The following is a 25,036-nucleotide window of genomic DNA, read 5'->3' as shown; positions in this document are numbered from 1 at the left end:
GTGTGTGTGTGTATGGTAGTATTTAATCACAATTCCTTTCAACTAATTGTATATCATAGTTTTCCGGTGGCCATATATATCCATCCCTGATTATAAATGTGTAGTATGACAGTATTCAATTTGGGAAATTATTATTTAGACATTGTAGGGTTGTGCATCGTTTATCTTAATTTTGGGACGTCGAACTTTTGTTGAAATAAAATCAATCTAAAATTAATTTATCGCAGTAATTAGGTATTTTATTAGTTATAATTTATAACATAATATTATGATACTAATCGTAAAAAGTATAAAACTCATTTATTGAATTAAAATTTAGGTAATATTTATTCTAGTATATTGTGATGTAAATATTTAAAAAACAAAGCTTAACATGATTATTTTTTTTTCACAGTTAATAATGTGTGCGTTTATTATCATTTAAATCTTCCTAGCAATAATAGTACATTTCTTGATATTTTGCAACGATTCATATCGTATCTGAACATTTTATTTAAACTATTATTAACGAGCAACTGTTATTGTTTATTACAAATTAATACTACCGATTTATACATTATATTTTTACCAAACTAAAATATTCCTGTATGGTTTTTATAGAGGATTCCTGTTGTCCGTAGTTTATAATTATATTTCTTTAGTTGTCATCTGTATAGTATATTAGTAGGTATATACTTGAATTCTTAAGATTTTGTGTGGTTTTATATTGTAGTATTCATTATATAAAATAATAAGTACCATACTATAAAGAGTACTGAAAGTTGGATTAACCCAACCTTGAGTGCGTCTTTGCTATTTGAAAGCTTTGAATTAATATTAGAGATTATACACATAATTACATAACGATTATTTTTTTCTTTAAATTTTTTATTACTATAAGACCTAAAAATGCAGTACAGAGTATATACAGTGTATATTAAAAGTTTCAACTATCGTTTAAAATTATTTAAATTCGAAGTTTAGAGTATTTTAATATATACGCTTACAGATATATTTATGAATACGGATTAATTATTTACCATTTTATACTGACTATAATAATAATTATAAAATAGCTAACTTTTTAAACATAATTTAAAGTTTTAAAATAGCACATATTTTAATTTAATGAAGACGGTTTTAAATTCTGATGAGCGATATACTTTTACAATAACGTGTGTTGCTTTTTATTTTGTTTTGTGTTTGTCCTCACTAAACTTGGAGAGTTCTTTTTGGTAATATATTGGATCAAAAGTAAAAAATAATTGGAATAAAACTTTGAAAAAACAAGAATATTTAAGAGAACGTAGTTTTTGATGAAATATAGTTTATTTTAATTCCAAAATGATTTTCAAAATATTATTTGATTTTTTTGTTCTATTTACATTTATTTCGAATTATATTTATTTTTATTTTATTTTTTATGAACTGTTTGTAGATCAAATTTTATCGAAATTCGCAAAAACTAAAATATGTTAACACTATTTTTTTTAGTTTAAAAATATAGTTAATTTTTGTTTTATATGTAAGAATAAAAGAAGTTACTAGAAAATGTATAATAACTATAGTAAGTGTTATTTAGGTAGGTATCGAAATTAAAAAAAATAGTTTAGTGTAAAGCAATATTAATTTGTTTATTTGTTTTGTTCATTTGAAGCTCAAATTGTTATGATATTGGAACGATATTCAAACGTATCATAATATATAATATATTAGAATTCATAAGTATTTATTCTCAAACAATTTTTATAATTTTATTATTTAATTAATAAACTTATATTTTGAGCTATTCTCCACGAACTTATTCAAACCGTTTTACAATATGTGGTATTCACTTATATAAATTAATAACAAATAACAATACAGGGTGTAACAGGACTATTTAACAAATATAGTAACATTTGTGATGGACATTTGTCATATAGTCTTGTTACACCTTGTTTAATATGATATAATAATATCATATATTTATCAATATTTTTGTACAAAATAGTTTAATATAGATACTTTATTACTAATAAAAAAAATAGAAGTTGACACATTGTCTCCGCTCAGAATAATCATCATATTTTTCGTATGCAATGACTTATAAAATTTACAACATACTTTATAGTGACTTAAGTGCAGTACGAAATATAATTGAAACAGTCGAGAAACTTAATTCACAGCAAAACGTATCTCCATTTTATATTTTAAATTTAATTTGTAACTTTTGTAGGTTTTATACTTACATTTTTACACAAAATTAAAGTTAAATTACTATCTTATGTATTTATTATTATATTTAATTTAGCGTTACATTATATTGATACGAACTACTTAAAATATTCAGATTTTTATTGACATTGTTTATAAATTGATTGTCGAATTAACACCATGCCTATCAAACAACAATATAAGTTCAATAATATCATCTGATTTGGCTTTTAGGTTGGATTGTGTCACATAATTTTTAATATTATAAGCTATCGTTATAATATATACATAACGGCATAATATTAAATTATGATAGGTAATAATATTATTAATGTCCATAAAAATCGCTTAAACATTGCTATAATAATTATAATTATGCGTTATTAGATACATCATAAAATCACAATATTTTTATTTACTGCACAAAATTTAAATAATTATTGAAATATTGTATATAAACCCTGGACTCATCTACTTCAATTAAATTGTTAAATCGTTATTTCTTTTATGAATAACTTTTTGAATTTTTAATTACTCGTTTAACAGTAAAATATAATTAAAAACTTTGATCAAGTATAAGATTTTACGACGTGTATACTATTTTTAAATTTTAAATTTACAAATACCTTTTATGAAATGTTCAAGTATTTTTATCGTTCCAATAAATCTTCACACACCCACCTGTGTTTTTATCCGAATCTAAAGTTATTAAAAACAATCAAAATATGTTGATTTATTAGAATTATGAAAAAAAAAAATCATAAATAATCAATATTATTAATTATAATTAAAAATTATTACATTTTTAATTTTAATTGAGATAATATTTTATTAAAATACAGTTAAAAAACAAAATTCTAATTTATATGCGCTATACAAAGAAACACATTATAACTTATGAGCTCCTACACAAATATTTATTATTCTTGAAAATATTCCAGTTTATATTATTATTATTTATAAACATCATCATGTACATTCATAAATATTTAATATAAAAGAGTTTAAAATTTGATTCTCGACTTGTAATTTATATTATACATTATAATATCGAAACTATAAATGTCCAAGAAAATTGCTTTTTGTATTATAATTTCATAAGCGTTTAAAGTTTGATATTACCATACTCTATATAGCATATATATTTATAACTGCTTGGTATAGAATTTTTTTTCCCATTAGATTCAAAGTAGTTTTATATTGTATTTTTCACGGTACAATAGCTATATCGATGACCTGGACTCGTGGAGGTTTTTCTACGCTTCATCTATATCTGTATGTTGCAGCCACGATAAAATAAAGGTAATACTGTCCCACACCCCGTGCCGATTATGATTTGTGCGATATGAACGATCGTGTGATCGAGCGGTTTTCAAATTGCAAATATTTGAACTCTACATATTATATGTATATATAAACGCTATATAATTTGGTTTATATGGGTATTTTGATTTCTATATACGTGATAAAAGCTATTTATCGTGTAACGTAAAACACGCTCTATTTGATGGGACGAAAGTCATGAATTTTCCATATAATTTTGAAATAATGGTAAAAACGTAATCGCAAATCGCTTACTATATATAATAAAGTCATACCTTACGTGACGAACGCACTATCTACTTATATATATATATATATAATATACTTAGATGACTTACTTACACTAAATATTTTATACCTAAGGTTTATTATAATAGTATTAAATAATATTTAAACTACTAGGTCACTAGGGTACTTATATAGTTGTAAATTATAATAACTGAAAACAAAACTTTAACATTTTTGAATTTTCATTCAATTCAGCGCAAAAACTTCTATGACTGTCGTCTATCGAGCGGTTTAAAGGCCGCCGTCAGTAAATTAGTATACTTGCGTTGCGCGCCCTTTCATCTATTGCGGCTGTGGCTTTTCAGGTCTACTGACTATATACACTACTTAATGTACAAGGTGACTGGTGGGTCATTTTATTTTCGCATTTTACAAGTCAACTAGGAGTAGAAAAACACGGTGCCCCACTAGTATATATAGATTCAATTTTCATATGGAGGCAATAGCAAGCGATCCCTTTGATGATATGTATATAGTATTAGTATATATATTATGATATATATATACAATATATACATATTATGCGTGCAGTAATGACGTATATTTACAGTTGTCGCGTGATATTATATATACTGTTCGTTTAAAAATTTTGAACACATCATACCTAGCTCGTACGTACGCAATGAACGACATCGTCGATATCACATCTTTCGTAAACTTTGTAAACAATATTATTAACTGTGTAAATAATTTGCAAACGATGTATGTATTTTGGTAACGAGAATGTCTATGTTTTTTTATTCCCTCTTGCAAAATATAATTATTGATCTTGAAATTGAGGTTACAGTTATATTATAGAAACAAACAAACACACAATATCAATAGAGATTTTTGATTTTCTTTTTTCCTTAGCTAACGATATTATTTCATTCCTCGTCATCCATGCGTATACGACATCATCATCGTCACACATCATATTATGTGTGTGGGTGTATTTTTCTATACAGAAATCGTCATTGGTGCGCTAATAATAATTTATTGTATGTATAAAACATTATATAAATTTAAACCTACGCGGTTGAATTTGATGCTATAAAGGACAATCGATCTATCCTATGTATATTAATTTATATACTTATTTACTTTTTTTATTTCTATTTCGCTTTATGTTGCATTATTTTAGGTTAATTTGTTTTAAAAATATTGTAGGTATTATTAATAATTAATTTAAAACTATTTCATCGTATTAATATTAACGACTAGAAAAGAAGGAAATTAAAGCAAATAAAGAAGTAAATGCTTAGGATTTACGTAGATTATACATTTGGAATTTACCTATACGGGAATCAAAATATCTAAAACATAATAAAACAAATTTTTATAGATATTTAAAGTTCAAATTTTGCAAGAAATTAGATACATAAACGAAGAGTAAGAATTTAAGTTAGGGTTGAAATTTTTAATGAAATTATTATATACAAAATGTAATTTTTAAATGGTATGTCTTCGGCAAAAATTAATTCAAACTAGTTTTTCGTACGCAATGATTTATCATAGAACTCAAATTTAACACATATACATTACAGTAACTTACTCATTGACGAGCTACACTCGATACCTATTATATTCTAGATAATAGCGGTTACTTATTTTCCCCTTTTTATAAATGTAGTAGAGTCGATCGATTTCGTTTTATGTTAACGTTTTAAGTAGGTACTTAAACAATTTACCAAAATGAATTATCTTTGCTTGTAATAAGTATATATATATATATATCGATTGCTATCGAAAATTGTACTATTAGAGAAACTTAATGATATCTCCTAGATTCTATATTGTACAAAGAATTAAAAATCAGTACGTAGTCGGTCGTGTATTGCAGCGAATGTATTATTTCGTATCCTAGGTTCTCTTGGCGTCGCGTAATTAATAACTACTAACCTATATACATTTTTAACTATCTCTAACATATATAGTTACTTATTTTTTCCTTTTTTTTATGTATTAATATGACTTAAATATTTATGAATATTATTATGGATAACTACTATTTTTATAAATACAGTAAAACTTCTGTTAACGGTCACCTCTATGTAACGATTAGGTTTTTTGATCCCATAAAGTGTTATGCTATGTATTGTCACCTCTATAGGACGGCCACCTCTAAATAGCGGTCATTATTTATGGTCCATTCGGTGACCGTTAATTGGAAGTTTCACTGTACAATTTAGATTTATATTTGATGTAAAAGATCTTATATAGTTACATGGTATTAAATATGAAACATAAATAAATAATAATAAGATAAAATGAGATAAATGTTATTTATTTCACTAAGTGAATGACCATATTATGAAAAAAATACACAATTTCAAATTGGAGTGACTATTTCATGAAAAAATAATCGTTTCATAAAATATTAGTATTTAGTTATTAGTGTGTAAAATACGTGCCCATTTAATAAAAAGATAGATTTTACGAAGTAGCTACAATATATTATATAAGTGTTAAAAATAATTTTTTTAGTTATTAGATTGTGAAAAAATAGAGTAAAATAAAGAAGTATTAATACATTTAAACATTTATTACTTTCTTGTCAGAACTGTATCGCATATAGAAATAACAAATGAGTAATTACACTTGAAACTGACACTGTTAAAAAAAATGATTAATTCATATCGTGTTAAAAAAATAGGGACAGTAGTCATCAGTTACAATTGTCTAGACATTAATAATTGTGCGTGCCAGGGTATATTATATTCACGTAATAAATATATATATATTTATTTATTTATAAAAAAATATTTGTGACCAGAGTAGGCATAGACATTCATAAATCCAATATAATAAGTACTAATATGTAGCTTTTTATTATTTATTTCAATCCGCAGTTGATATATATATATGTCATAGTGGAGCAAAATAAACGCATTTTATTGGTCATATAGAATGTTTACCAACTTTAATAGACAATGTAATAATATCTATGTAAAGAATTATATGACATATTAGTATATCCTTCTATTTTCATTTTTCTGGCGTAAACTTTAAAAGTGAGTTTCATAGTGAATATTTATAATTATACTGTACATATTATGCAACCGATTTAATGAATTGTATTTAATTTACTAAGTTTTGTGTTTGAAATGAACAACTGAAAATTACCATAATAATTATGAAAATTGAGTTTTAGTTTTATTTCCAAGCCCCTAAAAACTTGTTTAGAAATTATTTTAGGTTATACGTTCGCCACCTGAGTATTGACAAGTACATTAGCCATCAAAGATGCGTGACTGTAGAGATCGGTGTAAAATATATACAACGAGTAGGTGTCGTTTGAAGGGACATTAAATTATAATATATTCTTCAAATACACGAGTATTGGTGGGGACCGGGCTTAAAAAAACGAAATGTTATCACAAACGTCGTATATAATAATATGTCGTGTTTACGTTTTGAAGTTTGTATTGTGATACAGCGAGTCTCATCGTGCCTGGTTGCTAGGGACACCGGGGCCCCACTGGACAATCGGTAGTCAAGAATAAAGATCATATTATTATGTTATAGTCTGACGACCCCGTTATTCATAAATATTTATATATCGGCGCGATGGCGCGGAAAAACGACGGACACCGTTGCTGCCTATGTGCTCTTCTCGTCACGCGGCGGCGTTGAAACAATACGACGGTTATTCGCCTCGAGTCTCAGACCCCGACGCCGCTCGAGTTTCTCTCCACCCACATATTATAGCGTTATAGCTTACACGGGCCCGGGCCGCCGACACTACACATCGCTGTTACGCTCGCGCCAGCTCTCTCACCCGCCTCGCCGCTCCATCCTCTTCCACCGCCAGCCAGCTAGTCGGTCCGCGTCGACGACCGTTTACTGCCGCCGCCGCCACCGTGCAATCGATACCACCGTTGGTGGTGTCGTCGTCGACGCCGTCGTCGCTCTATGGGATGGGCCTTGGTGCGCGCGCGTAACACCGTCGTGAACCGTCCTAACTCCTATAACTGCGCGCGCGCTCTCCTCATGTGTGTGCGTGGTGATGGTGGGAGGTGGGTAGTCGACGACGACGACGACGAAGGAGATGTGTATAAGCTCTGTGGCATTAACGATGCGCCGCCACCGCCACGGTCGATTTTCGCGCACGGAACGGATCGCTGCCGCTGTTCCGCATTTATCGTGCCGCCGTCCCTTCTCCACGACACCCCCTCCCACTAATCCCCTGCCCTTGGAACGCGCGCGCCGTACGCGTATACGGCGAAGACGCGCGTGGTTATAAATACTTCCGCCGCCAACTCCGGCACGCCTTATCCGTATCACAGAATTCTTCAATAAACTACAACACACACACACACGCGCGCGTATATTACATTATAGACATAAAGAGAGGGACCGAGAATGTTATATATAATAGTATATACACAGTAGTACGCATACACAAACAGTTGACGTTCGTGCGCCATCATTTCTGGTGGTTAGCGTAAAAATCCATAGCTCTTATGTATACAATGTTGAATGTATAATTAATGTACTACTATAATACTAATAAATCGTTTACAAATAATAATTATATTCGATTAGTTAATTTGTAATATGTACGTACAATATTATATCGTACTCGCCTGCGTGTCTGTTTGCCGACCGATAAATTGATCATAATCACCGAGTCAGTTCGTTTACTGTGATGTAGTTTATAGCCGTCATGTATGTACGTATAGTCAATACTACGCCGAATACGTTATACGCCTGTAAACGTGTAAATACCCGTATTATTTACACGTAATGCGTACTCGGTGTAAGTTGAACAGTAGAGAGCATAATAACAATACGAATCTCTGAAGTGTACATATACAAACATAGCTAGCTCGCGGTAGCTGGTAACTATGTGTCAATTTTGGCTCCCGCGCGCGTCTACCGGTGACGGGAGTTAATAATAACGCAATAATTATAATCGTAGTAACGTTATACGCGATGACAGCGTCGCTTGTTTCACGTGCCAACCATCCGAAAATTATTATCTGGTATTAAAAGTACGTCTATAAATAATAATCGGGGTAAATACCGTACAACAATTGTTTCGTAATAATAATAAATTACAAGCTTTAATCACGCGAGTAATATAATAGTATATTCACAAACATTTAATAAATCTAATTTTTGAAAAAAATTGTTACACGCCCTCGCGCGTATACCTGCAAAGTGCAAAAGAAACACCGGTTATTCATGACATATTACACTATACAATATATCATTATAATATTATTAAAGGGACACACGCGACATTATAAACGCAAAGTCGAAAACCGCGCGTTTTCGGTGGCCTGGGGTCGCGTTCGTATAATATATTATTATATCGCAATTGCCTTTTATACCTCTATAAATAAAACATAGTGAACTTATCTATTCATAGAGCGTCGTAGCGTAGACCATACCACCTTGTGATTGCATTAGAAAAAGCAGATAACTAAATGAAATAACTATATTTTAATTACGATAAATTACCAAAATAATATGATCTAAATTCTAAGTAAAAATATAAAATCTAAATCAGTAGTATCAATATTCTTTTCTGATCTTATAACTAATTTCTATGCTAATTAAAAATTAAAGCACTTATATAGTTATATGTATATATTAAAATATTAAATAATGCAAAAATTCAGTAAATAATACAATTTATTTGTGAAAATAATATTTTGACCCTTAAAAAATCAGTATGGACTAGGGGGTGTGGGGGACTCTTCTCCGCACGGCTTAGGTTTCATACCGTGAAGAGATAAGTGGTATAAATTAATGTCCATTGCCACACGCCCACACCTGAAAAAATTAGTTCGGCGCCACTGAATTCGCGTTATTACAGAGATACCCCGGAACACGCGTCGCGTCACATGTACCACCTTGTCGTTTACGCCGCGATACCTATTAATATAATAGTTTGATACAACGTTAAGACATTTCACACGGTAGATTATATACAGACATAGATTACAACAATATCCGGATCATATAGGTACACAAAATATTAGTATTATTACACATTATAATAGTATATAACGGTTGCTGGTGGGTGGCCGGTGATGTGTCGCCCGGCCCGCCGCTCCATACTTCTTTACATTCCATACGTCGTTAAATTCGGCCAAACGGCTCGTGCACACTATGCGAACATACAAGAAGTACGGAACTCTGGTGCCGGGGATGTCGCGGCGTGGTGCTGTGGTTCCGGTCCGCCGCCGGGTGATGAATCCGGTCAACCGTCGTGTCTCGTGATTTCGTGTACCGCAGTACTATACTCGCCATGTGTTTTTATAATAATTATTGCCATACTCCGCATTAAGCTCCGCCGCCACCGCCGCGGTTGTATGCAGAGAGCCCTTCACGCGACGGCGACGGCCACACCGCTTCCTACTCGACGCTTACGCGCGCCCGAGTGCACGGCGCGGTGCCAGCGGCCGCGGATCGTCGCTAAAAATAATGCGGCAGCTCGCTGTCGCTATTATTAGACCGACCACCATAACGATCCCTCGTCTCCTCCCCTCCCCATCGATCGTCCGCCGTTCCCGTTTATCCCGTCGGCGCCACGGCCGCCGCCGCCGCGTAGCTCGCCAAATCCGCGCCACATCGCCCATTATCTATTTATAACGTACGATCCAGTGGCAGCGACGCGTGTACGTATGTTTTTTTAATTGCATCTATACAGCGAGTTGTGGTCCTATCTATAGTGCATTGTAAATCGCAATGTCCGCAATACAAACGGCGTGTATATATTATGTACATAATATATTATTATTGTGTCGGTACATTATGGTAATGTAACGGCGATAATATCACGCTCGATTCGCGTATAAACCGGGAAACGTATTAATTATCGTTACACAGGTATTATTCGTACCGAATATAATATTACGATAATATTATAATCGTGTCGGGGGCGCTGTAAATTCGGGCCGCCGCCGCCGCTATAGTCACCGGGCTAAACTCCTCGTGCGTGGGTGTGTGTATGTTTGTGTGTGTGTGTGTTTGTGTGTGCTCCGTGTACCGAATAATCGAATCGACTACGCGCCGTCGTGTACCATTTGTGTGACGACGACGACGACGCGTATATAATCACGATTCGAAATTGCGTTATATTGTACGCGTGTGTGTGCTTACATGGTATTACATAGTATATGCGTTGTGTGTGTGTGCGTGTGTGTGAGTGTGTGATGACGATAGTACTATATATGATTCCGGTGAGACTATATACTGCGGCGCGCCGCGTACAGCAGCGTCCGACCGACTTTGTTATACCTAATCGATTACATTGTGTTCTATTATACAATTCGGCTGTGTTACAGCGTTCAAATATTATATTATATTATATTATAGAAGTATTTATTAAGTATAAAGATCGAAATTAAAAAAAAAAAAAATCTGTTAACTAATCCGAGATCAACGATTTGGGAAAAGTAATAGTAAACTATAGTTACACTCATTAGAACATACATTGTTAATGATCGAAGAGATGATATTACTTATTGTGGTCGAGTACGCCGTCTTCGCCGATCTTTTCTTTGCGTCCATCGTCGTCGCCGTGTTGGCCGATCCCGCCGTCCGTCCTCTGTCCAGTGACCGTGTTTATCGTGGCCAAAGGTGTCCGTTTTGCCTCTCCGGTCGCTGCTGGTGTTCGACTGACGCCAAAAGCCGGCCTGCCGTGGAACTTATACGAGCGGCCCGTCCGACTATTGGCACACGCACCAGGTTCTCGAATCTGCTGCTGTTGCTCGCCTGCCCGTACGGCCGTCGTCCCTCATCTTCTACCCCACTCCGTAAAGAACGGACCTCCACCGTTGCCGCTTCTGCCACGATGCATACGTTAACTGTTTCTCTCACTCTATCTCTCTCTCTCTCTCTTTCTATATATACATAAACACTAGCCTGAATGCGTGCGGCAGGAATGCGACGTCTGTATGTTTATAATAAGCGCGGTACACACATGGCACACGTGTGTGTCGCACCGGTGGTGGCGTGTTCTCCCGCTGCAGCCACCGGTCCCGTTCTATAATAAAAACTCTTGTGCCGGTGCCCCTTCCACACCCGCGATCCCAAAACCATCGGCGCGAACGGGGGGCCCTCCGCGTTGGTCGTTCTCGAGCACCGGCGGCGGCGGCGGCGGCGGCGGTTACTGCAGCTGCGGAACGTCGTCGTTCGTTCGTGTACCCCGCGCCGTAGATCCCTCCCGCACCGTCGCGTATCCCTCCCGCCGCTCGCCATTTACGGTCATCTCTCCGAAGCTGTTCAAGAAGAGTCCGCAAGTATATGTATATATATATATATATATATTATATATGTACGAGCAGGACGGCTGTATGCGTAACCCGCTTGCGTACAGAGTTTCTAAAAATAACCACCGCCGGTGCACCAGACTCCCGCGCATAAGTCGAATTACCGGCACTGTACGTGTGCGTTACTGTATTATTATCACCCTTGTCCCGAGTGTGTGTATATTTAAAACGCCCGTAGACGCATCACCGAACGAGGTGTGACGATTGGCATGGGGTGAGAGGAACCGTCGGTGACGGGGAGCGGGATAAGCACGCTCGCGGGCGCGCGTGTGTGTGTATACGTGTGTCTGCGCGCAGCAGCAGCAGCAACGGTGAAATACAACACCACCGCCGACGGTTGGTCGCGCGCACACCGCCACCTCACGTCGTCTGGTCGTCGTTACTACGTGTGCAGAGCGTTGTGTCGCTGTTGGTTGCACCAGTCCGGGGTTTCGGAAATGTGCGTTTTTTACCATGTATATATTATGTTCAATACAAAATCGACAAAACTGAAAGTTTAAAACATTTTACGGCCACGATGACAGTCGGACCGAGACGAATATTATTGTCAACCCGCCAAAGTTTCGTGAAGCAAACGTACCACACAAACACATACTTACTCGTATCATACACACACACGCGTACGCGTACTCGCTCGCACACTTGCACACAAACGATGGCGATTCGCCGATCCCATATCGTACGAGTATATAGTCATCGCATATAAGGGACGAGACTTAGGATTTTATTTTCTTTTTACAACCGTCGGATATCATTATTAAGCAGTAGATTTATGTGCTTTTAAGATATATGTTCGTATATCTGTACATTTAAAATGTCGCAATAAATACGCGCGCTAAATTATTATGTATAATGTAGCGCTCGTCAATATTATTAAAATAACCTATAGTAAATCGACTTACAATACAGATAATATTATATTATTTTTACGAGATCGGCATAAAGAAATACACACGACATTAGGAATCATTATTAATTTATCATTATGTTTTCATGTGTATTGGATATTTATTTTATAAATTACACGAATAAGGTAAGGTATGGTAAGGTAGGTAGGTATGTAATAAATTGTACTACGATGTGTAAAGAAATGTTTAGGATCTATTTATATATCATCCTGGTACGATGTAAAGGTACTAATTTATTTTGAAAATATATTTAATTGTATTCAAATATTCTGTGTATGATGTTCTATAATTAAATTGCACAACCTATTTATTGTTTAGGTACAACGAAATCATATTTTTATCCAACGGCTTCTAATAAAAAAATTAAAAAAGCATTTGCATATATAAATCGACTTTCTATTTATAGTTTACTAATAACACCATTGCCCATGTATCGTGCAGTGCAATTAAAAATATTTTGGTTACCAACGATATCGGATTAGAATTTAATATGCACTGAGTGAAATATCAGTAATCCTGGAAGTACACCATCACGATTACTGAAATGTAAAAAAAAGTAATTTATTAACATTTAGTTTAATATAATACAAATAAAAATATTTAATAAACATTATAATATGTAAGTATTATCGACAAATCTCTCTGTACTGGGGTTTTTTTTTTTTGTTAAAAGAAGCAATGTTTTTCGACCTCACGCAATTTTTAAATGTAAAAATATTGATTTTTTTGTTTAATTTCTAACCGCTTTACTGTAGTAGTAATAATATCACGTGTACGGTCACGATGCATTAATAAAATAATACTGGCACATGATATTGATATTTATTTGTATTACACTGTAATAATATAGGTATTGTTTATACGTTTATGTCGGAGTAGTTTTTAATTATAGAAATATTTTTTTTTACGGTCGCGTCCACAAAATTTCATCTAAAATAAATATAAAATTAAAGTACACACAATTTAAGCTTGACTGAACTTAAACATTTTTAAAATACATTTTTTTTTTAATAAGCACGTTTTTTAATGAGTTAATTTTATAAAGAATTTATTATCCCATTATATATTATAACGATACGATACGATTGTAACTGTAGAGTGTGTAATATAGAAATGTATATATTATAGTAATTCATAATATTATTGTATTTAAAGTGAACGTTTAATTTATTTTTAAATTGTTAATCAGCGTCTATTAGTGTACAATTTACTTTTTGATATGAAATTATCACTATAGAATATAGATTATGACGTAGTAGATATTTCTAATTTATTAATTAAATCTAACATCAGTGATGTTGAATTGCAATGTTATTGTTATAACACTTAAATATTTTATAACTGTGTATTATATTAATTATTATATTATATTTTGAATATTTTGATTATAATTGTTGGCTACAGTAATGAGTAATAATATGTTACATGTAACAACTACCAGTAAATACTACAAAAAGTCAAGAATATGCAATATTATTTTCTCTGGAAAAATTCTGATATCAAAAACTATAAATTATTCATGTATTCTCAAAATTATACATTCAGTACGTTTTGATTTTTAAATCTCATTTATTTTAAACTCTTTAATTTTATTCAACAAATATTAATAAATATTAATTTGGTGTGTAGACTCAGTAATAGAATTTTCATTTTCAATAATTACCTATAGGTATTTATTTTTTTTTACTTTTCGCTATTGATTTGATACTGAATATATTTATTTTTTAGTAGTATTAAATTAATTGCATATAATAATGCCATTTAAAATTACTTCTATTTACTTCTATACTTAATAGTTTCAAATCGTATTTTTGTAATTTTATATATTTAAGAGAAAAACTTGCATTAACTAGTATATGACCTAACTTTTATAACAGATGTGAAAAAATAGTAATCTTTATACTCTTTTTGAAATTGGAACTGGAAAGACTTTTAGACTTTTATGGGAAATAATGTTTCTCACTTTTGAAAATAGCATCTTGCAGGCCAAATGATACTAATAGTTTTCCTTCGTCTCTTGCAGCTGTTGACAATATATACGTAACGCACAGCCGTTGGTACCTAAATCACTGGTGTGGTATTTATTGCAAAGATTATATTGTAGAAAATATTGAAGTATAAACAAAACTCAAATATACGTTAAGTATTTAAAATAAACTGATTGAGCATTATTGTTGGCGTAAATGCGATGTAATCGAATAATCAAACAATACACGAATAAGTCTCCCTTGATTGGAAAAAAAACGTATTAAAAAAAACATCTATTTCGATAAAAATCTTTTTAAGTACTGAAACAGCCAAATATTATTAGAATTCTATACTTTTTTCTTTTCTTTTTCGATACTTGACTTTAATTTTAAAACAATGTAAAAGTTACAAGTAAATCAAACAAAATATGGAGTGTTTTATTTGTGTTAAAAACGCCGTAAAATCGTTTTTAAGAATACTTCAAACGATTTATATATATATATAAACTAAAAATCCTAACGAGCGAACACTCCATAAAGTATTTGTATTTGAACTTGTTTAACGCTATAACTCCACGCTGCACGCACCACACATGTATAACACGTTGGCTATATAAAATCGCTGCCGCCTTCGCGTGTTTATAATATTTTAATCGTCGTACGCTTAAATTAGTGATGTTGTTGGCTGTGTTTCGAATAGTGTACTATAATAATATTATGTAAAAAATTCCTGTAAAAAAAAATATTTTTATCGTGCCTCGGTGTTGCATATAAAATGAATTGAACATCCCTGAATTGACGGAGTACGATGGAAAAGCAAAAATAAATTAATTTCTTGTCTCTTAAATTTTAGTGTCGTGGCTAATTACAAAGAAAACAAAATTTAACGCCATATTTTACGTTATGTAGAGAGACCTTTTAGCCCGTGGCGTGGAACTTTTGAATCTTTTCCACTGTCATTGCTCGCGAAATAAATCAAAGTATATTCGTGACGATTTAGTATGAGGTACGGCTTTGGATTTTCGATTTTAGTTTATATATTTGCTATTGGCAACACGTCACTAGAGTTTATAGGGACTATTTGTCAAAAGTTGTTATCTCTCCCCCCCCCCTTTACCAAAAAACTCAAATTCGGCTGGTGGTTGTGTAAAATCGATTCGCTAATATGGTAAGTTATTCGACGGAACAAACCGCCGTCACTGCAAGTTTCCCACCTTCCCTATACTACTGCTGTATATCCAACAATCCGCGGTCACCTCATCTCGGCTGCGGTTTTGATCCAACCAAATCCTTTTTGACCGTTATAATGTCCTATATCTGGCTGGTTAGCCCACAAACTATATAGACTAGACTAGACGATATTTTATATTGCAGTGGTGACCGCGTCACTGCCACCATATTGTATAGTATGTTCTGATGTTCGTTCGTTTTATAAATAAAATGATAATATAAATATTTGGAAATAATTTCAAGTTTCTACGGTTACTCCTTTTTTATTTGTAACAATTGTGAAGAAATCAATATTTTCAATAACTAGTTTAGCGTACAAATTTGCATTTGTCTTTAATTTCTTTTTTTGTTTTTCTTAGTTATTAAGAAAAGTACTGAGGATTCTACCTTTGCCCTCCAACTCCTCTTAGTTAAAAATCCAAGTAATTTTACTGTAAGTATAAGATTAAAAAAAACATAATTGAAAGTTAATACATTTTTCATCGGATCATCACTGTTCTACTCAGAATCCAAAATAAATTATTTTTTATCTTTTATAGTTAAATGACAAAAAAAAATCCCAAAAACTCTTCTCTGTACTGTGTAATAGATTTATCTCGTCATTGATTAGATAACTACTGTAATTAATATGTTAAATTTGAATTAAATGATAAATCATTGCATAAGAAAAACTAATTCTGAGCGTATATGACGGTGTGTTTGAGACAGTCTCTGTTTTTAAGGATATTTTATAATTTATTATACTATTAGGGTACGTTAAACTAATTTATGTCAAAAACATCGCATATGTTATAATTTATAATATAATAATTATTAATATATTATATTATGATACATTTAATATTATATTGCTATTAACTCTATAGTCTATAAGCTAAAAAACGGTTAAAATATAGGTCGTAACTTACATTATCTTAAAGTGGGTCTAAATATTTTGAACATTTCATTGTATATAGAATATAATATAGTATAACATAATGGCAAAATGTTAAGGGAACGCCATGTATGTGATCTTTTCTTATACATAGGTACATACAACATAGCAAATTTGCTTTCCAAAAAATCCATCTTTTGTTATTAGGTAGTTTTAATATTAGAGTAAATTTAGTTAAACTTAAAGGTAAAAATATTTTAAAGTAAATTATAGCTACGCATTATACAAAATATTGAAAGTTTTAAAGTTTTAAATGCTTATAACTTTAAAATTATAATACTAATAAAGATCTATGTGATAACCTAGATAATATTCTAACCTTTAAGTTTGATAATATGTAAATTATTTACTCTAATATTAAAGCTAACAATATAAAATGAATTCTGCTGAACGAAAATTTTACTAAGTTGTATGTAAGACGGAGATAACACATCATGCAGGTGTGGAATCCTCTTAAGGTTAGTGTTATGGTAATATGGTTAATATTTTTTTTATTACAAAATAATAACTAAAATCGTTATTATTTAGAACTTAAAATATTTATAAAAATAATGACCATATCAATGAATTATCAGGACAACCTGGTAGACAAGGTCATATAAAAGCTTGTGGTTATGTAGTATAAAAATTACTTAAAACATATATTGTAATACCAGATCAAGTTGAATGACGAAAAATTACTTAAAAGTTAAAATCATCTTCAGATAGACTGAAAATATAAAATCAAACTTACCATTATCGTTATAAATTTGTTAACCACTCAGTTTCTGGTTTAATTACAATTTCGGGATCAATTTACTTTTATTTTTGCTCAATGTTTACGTTTACTAATTTATTTTATTACGGACTTAGGAACTATCCACAAGTTGTTAATTGAAGCTTATTTTGATCAGCTTTAAGAAGACGGGAGTTTTACGAACATAAAACATGGCAAATTGCGTTCAGCGGAAGCCATTTTATGCTGTTAGCTTTAATATTAGAGTCAATTTACCTATTATCAAACTTAAGGTAATAACATTATCTAGGGCATCTCATATTTTATTTTTTTTGAATTATAGCTATGTAAAATATTGAAACTTTAGAATACTCGTCACTCACTTTAAAATTGAAATATAAATAAAAGCTTTTGAGATGCCCTAGATAATATTATTACCTTAAGTTTGATAATAGGTAAATTGACTCTAATATTAAAGCTAACAGCATAAAATGTATTCCGCTTAACGCAAATTTGCTGTTTTACGTTCGTATTACTTTTATTTTACTTATCGTATTTTGATAAGCTTTAATTAACAACTTGTGGATAGTTCCTAAGTCTGTAATAGAATAAAATAGAAAACGTATAAAATTGAAGAAAATTTAAATGTTTTTATGAATAATATATAATGTTTCAACTATCTTATCAAAAAAGTCCGATTACAATAATAATCTAACGTAATCTGAATATCTGACTAATAAATAAAAATTTAGTGTTATTCAGCAGTCAGCACACTCACAGACATGTAGGGCAAAATTCAAGGATCATAAGAATGATTCGCTATAAAACTTTTGACTTCAATAAACAAAAACCTTTTATAGTATACTTTTTTTAATTACACAAAATTGTCGTATTGAAGGTATAATAATTCTCATTTGGTTACCGAATTTCCTGGATTTGACGTTAATAATACATTTAATTTATATGCAACCACCAACTTTACTGGTATTCTAAGTCGTGCGCGACTAATGCAACTGCATTAAAAAAAAAATGGTGCGTAACTGCAATGATCAGGAATTGTTCAAGCAAATTTGTAATATACTGAATTCCTGTATATTAATAATTATTACACCATCTGTTTATTTTATTTTTAATTATTTTAAAATAATAATCTTATAGTTTGTATATTATTTTCTATAATTTATCTGAAGTTACCTGCAACTGTAACTTAGTGACACGTTTAATATAATACTCGTGTTATTCCAACTTTATTATTACAATGTTCCTGGCGAGTATTTTCAGTTACTTTTTGAGAACAGGATCCTCGTAGGTCTGTAGGACGACAACGATGATGAGTCGGTAACTTGATACCGCCGCCGAATCCGTCACGCACCGCGGTCATTACCCCTGTCTCTGCTGTCAGCTTATTTTTGTATAAAATCCCGTGCGCGCGGTGATATATATACAGTCATACATTCATATATATATATATGATACATTGGTCGTACTACTCGTACTGCAGGAGATGTGTCTTCTTTTCAGTCCGAGATGATATCTTGTACACACAAGCAAAGTAAAAACGTATAAATACAATAGGTACATAGTAACGCTGAGTTTAGTTAAAATAAATGGTTGAGTTCTAACTTAAACCCACCATTGCTCGCACCTAATCGCGTGTGACCCGCGAACGGGGTATATCGATTTCGCCAATTTTGTATCGAGTCCGCTGTCTAGTTTTGCTGAGTTTTAAATGTATAAAAAAAAAAAGAAAGCCGCCTACAGTTTAATTTATATTTTAAATTAATATTGTTATAATAACCTTTAAGTTCAAAATTATGACTTTCGATTGATTGTCGAGATTAGAAAATAAAAACGTTACTTGTGTTAAAATTGTTTAATATACTTTAAAACGTATGGCTGCCTTTCTACCGTTTTTATTAATTTAAAGATCAGTAGAATCGCGGTAGATAAATATTATAAATTGTAGTTGTTGGTATAAATAGTCTCTAGAATTGATACATAATTCTTTTGGAAACAGAATGTTTCGTCGGAATCAATAAACCCGAAATAACAAAAATTGCTAAAATAATATTAACACATAACCATATAATGAATCAGGGTGGCGTTTTATATATTTTTCTGGTTACGTATGCTAACATTCTAATATCATTTTATTAATCATTTTTTTTTTTCTTACTAACTAATCAAGAATAAAAGATAGTGAGGTTTTTAAAAAAAATTACAAACATAAATATCTATAAAAGTATTTTTATTTTATGTCCATTTTATAATTAATAACCTAGCTTCCATACCCGCCTTCTTAAATTGTTGATATGATTATTGTTCCTTTATTTATCATTACCCACTGGTTTTAAATAAACAAATATTTTTAAATGAAATAACGAAAACATTAAAATTGAAAAAATATGTTATGCTTTTATTATTATTTTATTTTAATCGCTCATATCCAATAGGTCAACTGCACTTTTGGAAATTCTTACTGCCCAAATTAAGTTTTCATCACTTCAATTTTCAAAACTTTGAATTGTAGTAATTACAATGTATATAGTATAATATATTAGTATGAGTACTATCGTATATTCATTTCACCGTTAACATATTAATTTTTACCCATCTGCCCTCTTGTCATTTTAGGTGGTTTAAACTCATCACCTTTAAGTAAGTATCCTATATTGCTTTAGTTCATATTAAATAAATATATATAATATATAGGTACGTCGAATACGAAAGGTTGTGGTACTGCGCGTGTATAAAATAAATAGTAATTAATAGTTATGTCCGCACGCATAAAGGCCTCCGTCCCAATCCATCTGCGGGAGAGGGTCTCTTCTCAAAAGCCCAAAACATCAAACGAATAATATATATATTATATAAAAGCCAATTATAATATGCATAATATAATTCACGTATGATGTGATGATAATATGCTATATACATGTGTCGTACGCGTCGATCCAGTGATGGCGGTGGTGCAATTTATGATTACGATACGTTTTATTATACAATATTGCACGTACAACATGTATCATGTGTACACATAAATAATAGTATACTCGTATTTATATATTGACATAAAGAAAACGATAACCCCGAGGGGGTAGGAAGGATTACTCGGATTCAATAAACGTTTCCATAAAAAAATGTGTGTGTGTGTGTGTGTGTGTGTGCGTGTGTATTATACAGGGTGGTTCAAAATATATGTTACCGCTATTTTATCAAGTTATAAATATTCGTAATAAAAAAATGTGTTTTGTAAGAAAGTTAAATATCTAAAATAATTAGTAATTTTTATATTATTACTAGTATAAAATATGTTACAATATTTTAGGAAGGTTTTTGAAGTCAACTTAATAAATTCAAATGGGAACCTACTTTTTTTGCTATCTTAATGTGGATATTTTTTTTGGAATATTTCGATACATAAAAATTGAAATTGAGACGAGTAATTTATGAATTATAAGTACATTTAAGTGTATTTAAAGTTTAGTTGAACGGAGTGGTATAGTATAGAACTAATAGTACAGGAATACCTCGCAAAATGTTAGTCTACTACTCATCCACTCACCTAAACTTTAAATACTTATTAGGTACTCAAAAACTACTCGTCTGAATTTCAATTTTTATGTATCGAAAGACTAGGAAAAAATTCTTCTCGTGATGATTACTATATAGGTTCTCATTTGAATTTCTTAAGTTGACCCCGCAAAACTCCTATTAAAATATTGTAAAAAAAAATATAAAAATTAATTATCATTTTTGGTAGGTAGTTCTAAATACAAAAAACTTTCTTAATAAAAAATTGTTCTCTGTTATGAATAAACTGTATAATATGTATAATACAATGGTTGTAATATAAATGTAGTATCACCCTGTATATATTTTATTAATTTAAAAAAATACGATTTGTGTGCTTCGGTACTTTACTGGTAGTGGTGACGATAGCCCCTACCGTATGTGATCGCCCCCCCCCCACGCATCGTGTTTCTTTTTTTTCATCTAAGCGCAAATTGAAAACACTGCAAAGCTCTCGCAACCACATATAGGTATAATATAATAATGTACGCGCGCATGACCTGCGGCGTAAGCAGCTTTAATATATTTAATATTAGTACGCTATATATCACTATGCTATTAACGTACCTATAACTATTGAGTGGTATATCGTATATGTATTCCCGGCCATTATGCCACAGAGTAAAACAAATGTGTACAATACAAATTTTAGGGTCACAACAATAACGTCAATGGTCAATGGTTACATAACTTCGGAGTCATCCCAAAATGACCTTATCTACTCACATACATCTTCTCATACACCGCATCTACTCGACTTATGCTATATTATTTTATACATCTAATATAATACCATTATTACCTATATATTGATATCTCATTACACATATGTAATATTTATTAACATTTATGTTTAATAACATTAGAAAATATTTATAAATAGTTTCTTTTGTATCTTGGTTTTTACTTTTTTGTTAATTCTGTATACACTACGTATATAATAATTTATACTCATACAGATTATAAAAGTATTTGGGAACAAACATTTAAGAGTTTTGAATTGGGACGGACTATGTATACATTTTGAAGATTGCTTTTGGTATATATAACCGTGTGTGCATACCATTTATGCCATAAATATGTATATTTATGTCGAGGATTATTTATACATTAATAAAGCTCTCGTAGATGATGGCAAAGGCTCCGCCGAACCCTTCAAATTCGCTTGGATCGTATTATTCTGCGCAATAACTTCCAATACACACCGTCGCAAATTCAGTGTTAACACCTCGCCCCCTCGCTTTATTGACATCGATTCTAATACATTTTGATTTATTATAGCGAACCGGGGGGGGGGTCTCCACGTTTTCCCACGAACTTAACATGGAAAATGAGAAAATGCGGTGGCTCCTCATTCCTCAGCCTATAAACATATTACATATAACATTATTTGATCTCTGTGCTAATCTAATTTTTATATAAGTATCTCGTCATCATCAGTATTTTCAAATCATTGTTAACAATCTGTCTTATATTGTTACAGAGCTACAGCTATTATGTTGGACTGGATCGCCACAAACGGCGGCCGCGGCAACAACGCTGCCGGCCATCGCTATTGGGTCGTGGATGAGCCCAAAGACGACGGATACACCGCCTTACATTTGGCTGCTCTTAACAATCACCACCGTGTTGCGTCGTTACTGCTAGTTCGTGGCCGAGCCGACCCAAATAAACGAAATGTTAATAAACAGTCAGCCCTTCACTTGGCTGTGGAACGTCAGCATGCAGATATCGTCAAGGTATGTAGGGTCGTATACAACAATAATTGATTTATGTACACGTTTTACTTACTGTTACCATATTTATATGCGCTTTTGATAATATTTTTCTGTAGCTGCTTGTTAATCATGGCGCTGACCCAAACATCCCTGACAAGGACGGCGACACACCTATGCATGAAGCTTTGCGCCATCACACGTTACTGCAGCTTAAGACAGTCGGTACACCACCCGCACCTGGAGTGGGCTTGGGAAACAGTCCTAGGGATCCCAACACTAAGTTCCGGTCAGACGGCGGCGGTGGCATGTCGTTACGCAACCTTCTCGCCGGTAACAGGGTCATACGCGACTACCGGGAACTATCAGACGACAACGAAAACGTTTATTCAACAGTCAGCCGTACCGTTACTAGTCAACCATGTCCCGTTGAACAGGCGACGGAACTTTGGGCGGCAAAAGGTCCTGCGTACTTAGAAATGTTTGCTTCACCGGTGTCCGCGGTGCAGAGATTGATGGCCGAGTTACTTGGAGCGGCCGAAGAGTTTAGACGTTTACGCATAAGTGCCGTTGGCGTAGATTCTGATGAAGAGACAAAGAGCGATGTTACTACAACAGCTACTCCGGTAAGGATAGTTATTTTTATACATATAATTTACGGATGCCAAACGGACTAAACCATTTGTTTACGATTTTTTTTTGCAGCCTGTTCTGAACAACAAGCCAATTCCAATCAAAAATAATAAATCGAAAAAAGTGATCAACCGTCGTCGGATAAAGAAATCTCCAGTGCGTACTATACGTCAGCAGACCGTCGACGATCAAACCGGTCCTCGGTTAGCCGGAGAGGCACGTGCCGCTGCCTTGGCAGCTGCCATGGCGATTTCCGGTTCCAGAAGTCGGGATCTTGGAGAACGACCCATACGTGAACCGGGTCCAAGTTCTGATCAACAAGTAGCTGGAGAAGGGCGCATTCAGACTGCGGTTTCTGGACCAGGTAGCCGAGATATTTTCGGACGGCCCACGCGTGGTCCGGTATCCCGGTCTGCACCTGCTTCCCCAATCAATGGAAACGTGATTCCGCCACCACCAAATGCTACCGTAGTTGTTTGCGTGCTCGCTGGCACAGGTCGCGCTGATCTATGGTTGCGCAACAACCGAGGACAAACGCCTTTGGATCTTTGCCCGGCTGACGAGCCTTTGCGCTGCGCTCTGATAAAGTGCTGTGCTGCTGCTGCTCATGCTCGCATAGCTCAAGCTGAAAACACGACCACCGCCACTGTAGGAGAAACCAATGGTGGTTCCAGTGCACCGACTCTCTCAGAAGAATGGCCTCAGAAATCCCAATTGACGCTTAACAACATGCCCCCTGACTACTCAATTAAAGCGCCATATCACGATGCGTACGCTCCATTGCTATCGAGAGAACCAGACCCCCCAAAAGAATGCACCAAGACATTTGCGACTCGAAGTGACTCTGAATTCCTCAAACTATCGTCATCAGTGGCAAATCGTTTTTTGGGCATCGGTCTCCCTCCTCCGGCGCCTGGTATGATGATGTTAGAAGATAATACCCCAGCGGTACTTTTGGATGGGCCCTCGACCTCCAGAGCCACTATGCCAATGGGTGGCATGACTGGCGAAAGAGTGGATAACAACTTAACAAGAGAGGCAAATGATTATGTCGACAACAATGACTTGGAACCAGATTTTATGGATGACGACAGCATTTTAAGCATCACTACCAATGGTAGTGGAAGTATAGTGATTGAGAACCATAGTAATAACAGGTAAAATTTCAGTGTTAAAAACGTATAATTTTCAAATGCATATTCTGGTTTACGTCATCATTTATACCCGAAATTGTTGCTTCAGTAATACTATAATTTAAAATATCGTTACCTAATATAAATTATATGTTATGTCAAAATTACATTTTGA

General features: G+C 33.0%; 1 protein-coding gene across 3 annotated transcripts in view; it reads left to right on the top strand.

The window, feature by feature from the left end:
- Window positions 1–25,036, top strand: part of LOC132927810 (uncharacterized) — a 41,638-nt gene that overhangs the window by 14,335 nt on the left and 2,267 nt on the right. For all 3 annotated transcript variants that reach the window (XM_060992398.1, XM_060992397.1, XM_060992396.1), the window contains 3 exons: window positions 22,864–23,119; window positions 23,215–23,721; window positions 23,801–24,885. In XM_060992398.1, the coding sequence (XP_060848381.1) occupies window positions 22,864–23,119; window positions 23,215–23,721; window positions 23,801–24,885 (1,848 nt within the window). The remainder of the gene's footprint in view (window positions 1–22,863; window positions 23,120–23,214; window positions 23,722–23,800; window positions 24,886–25,036) is intronic.

The sequence above is a fragment of the Rhopalosiphum padi genome, chromosome 3 (genome assembly GCF_020882245.1).
Source record: "Rhopalosiphum padi isolate XX-2018 chromosome 3, ASM2088224v1, whole genome shotgun sequence".
Taxonomy (NCBI): Eukaryota; Metazoa; Arthropoda; class Insecta; order Hemiptera; family Aphididae; genus Rhopalosiphum; species Rhopalosiphum padi.
The sequence above is the reverse complement of the archived record's forward strand: the minus strand, read 5'-3'. Positions and strand labels throughout refer to the sequence as shown.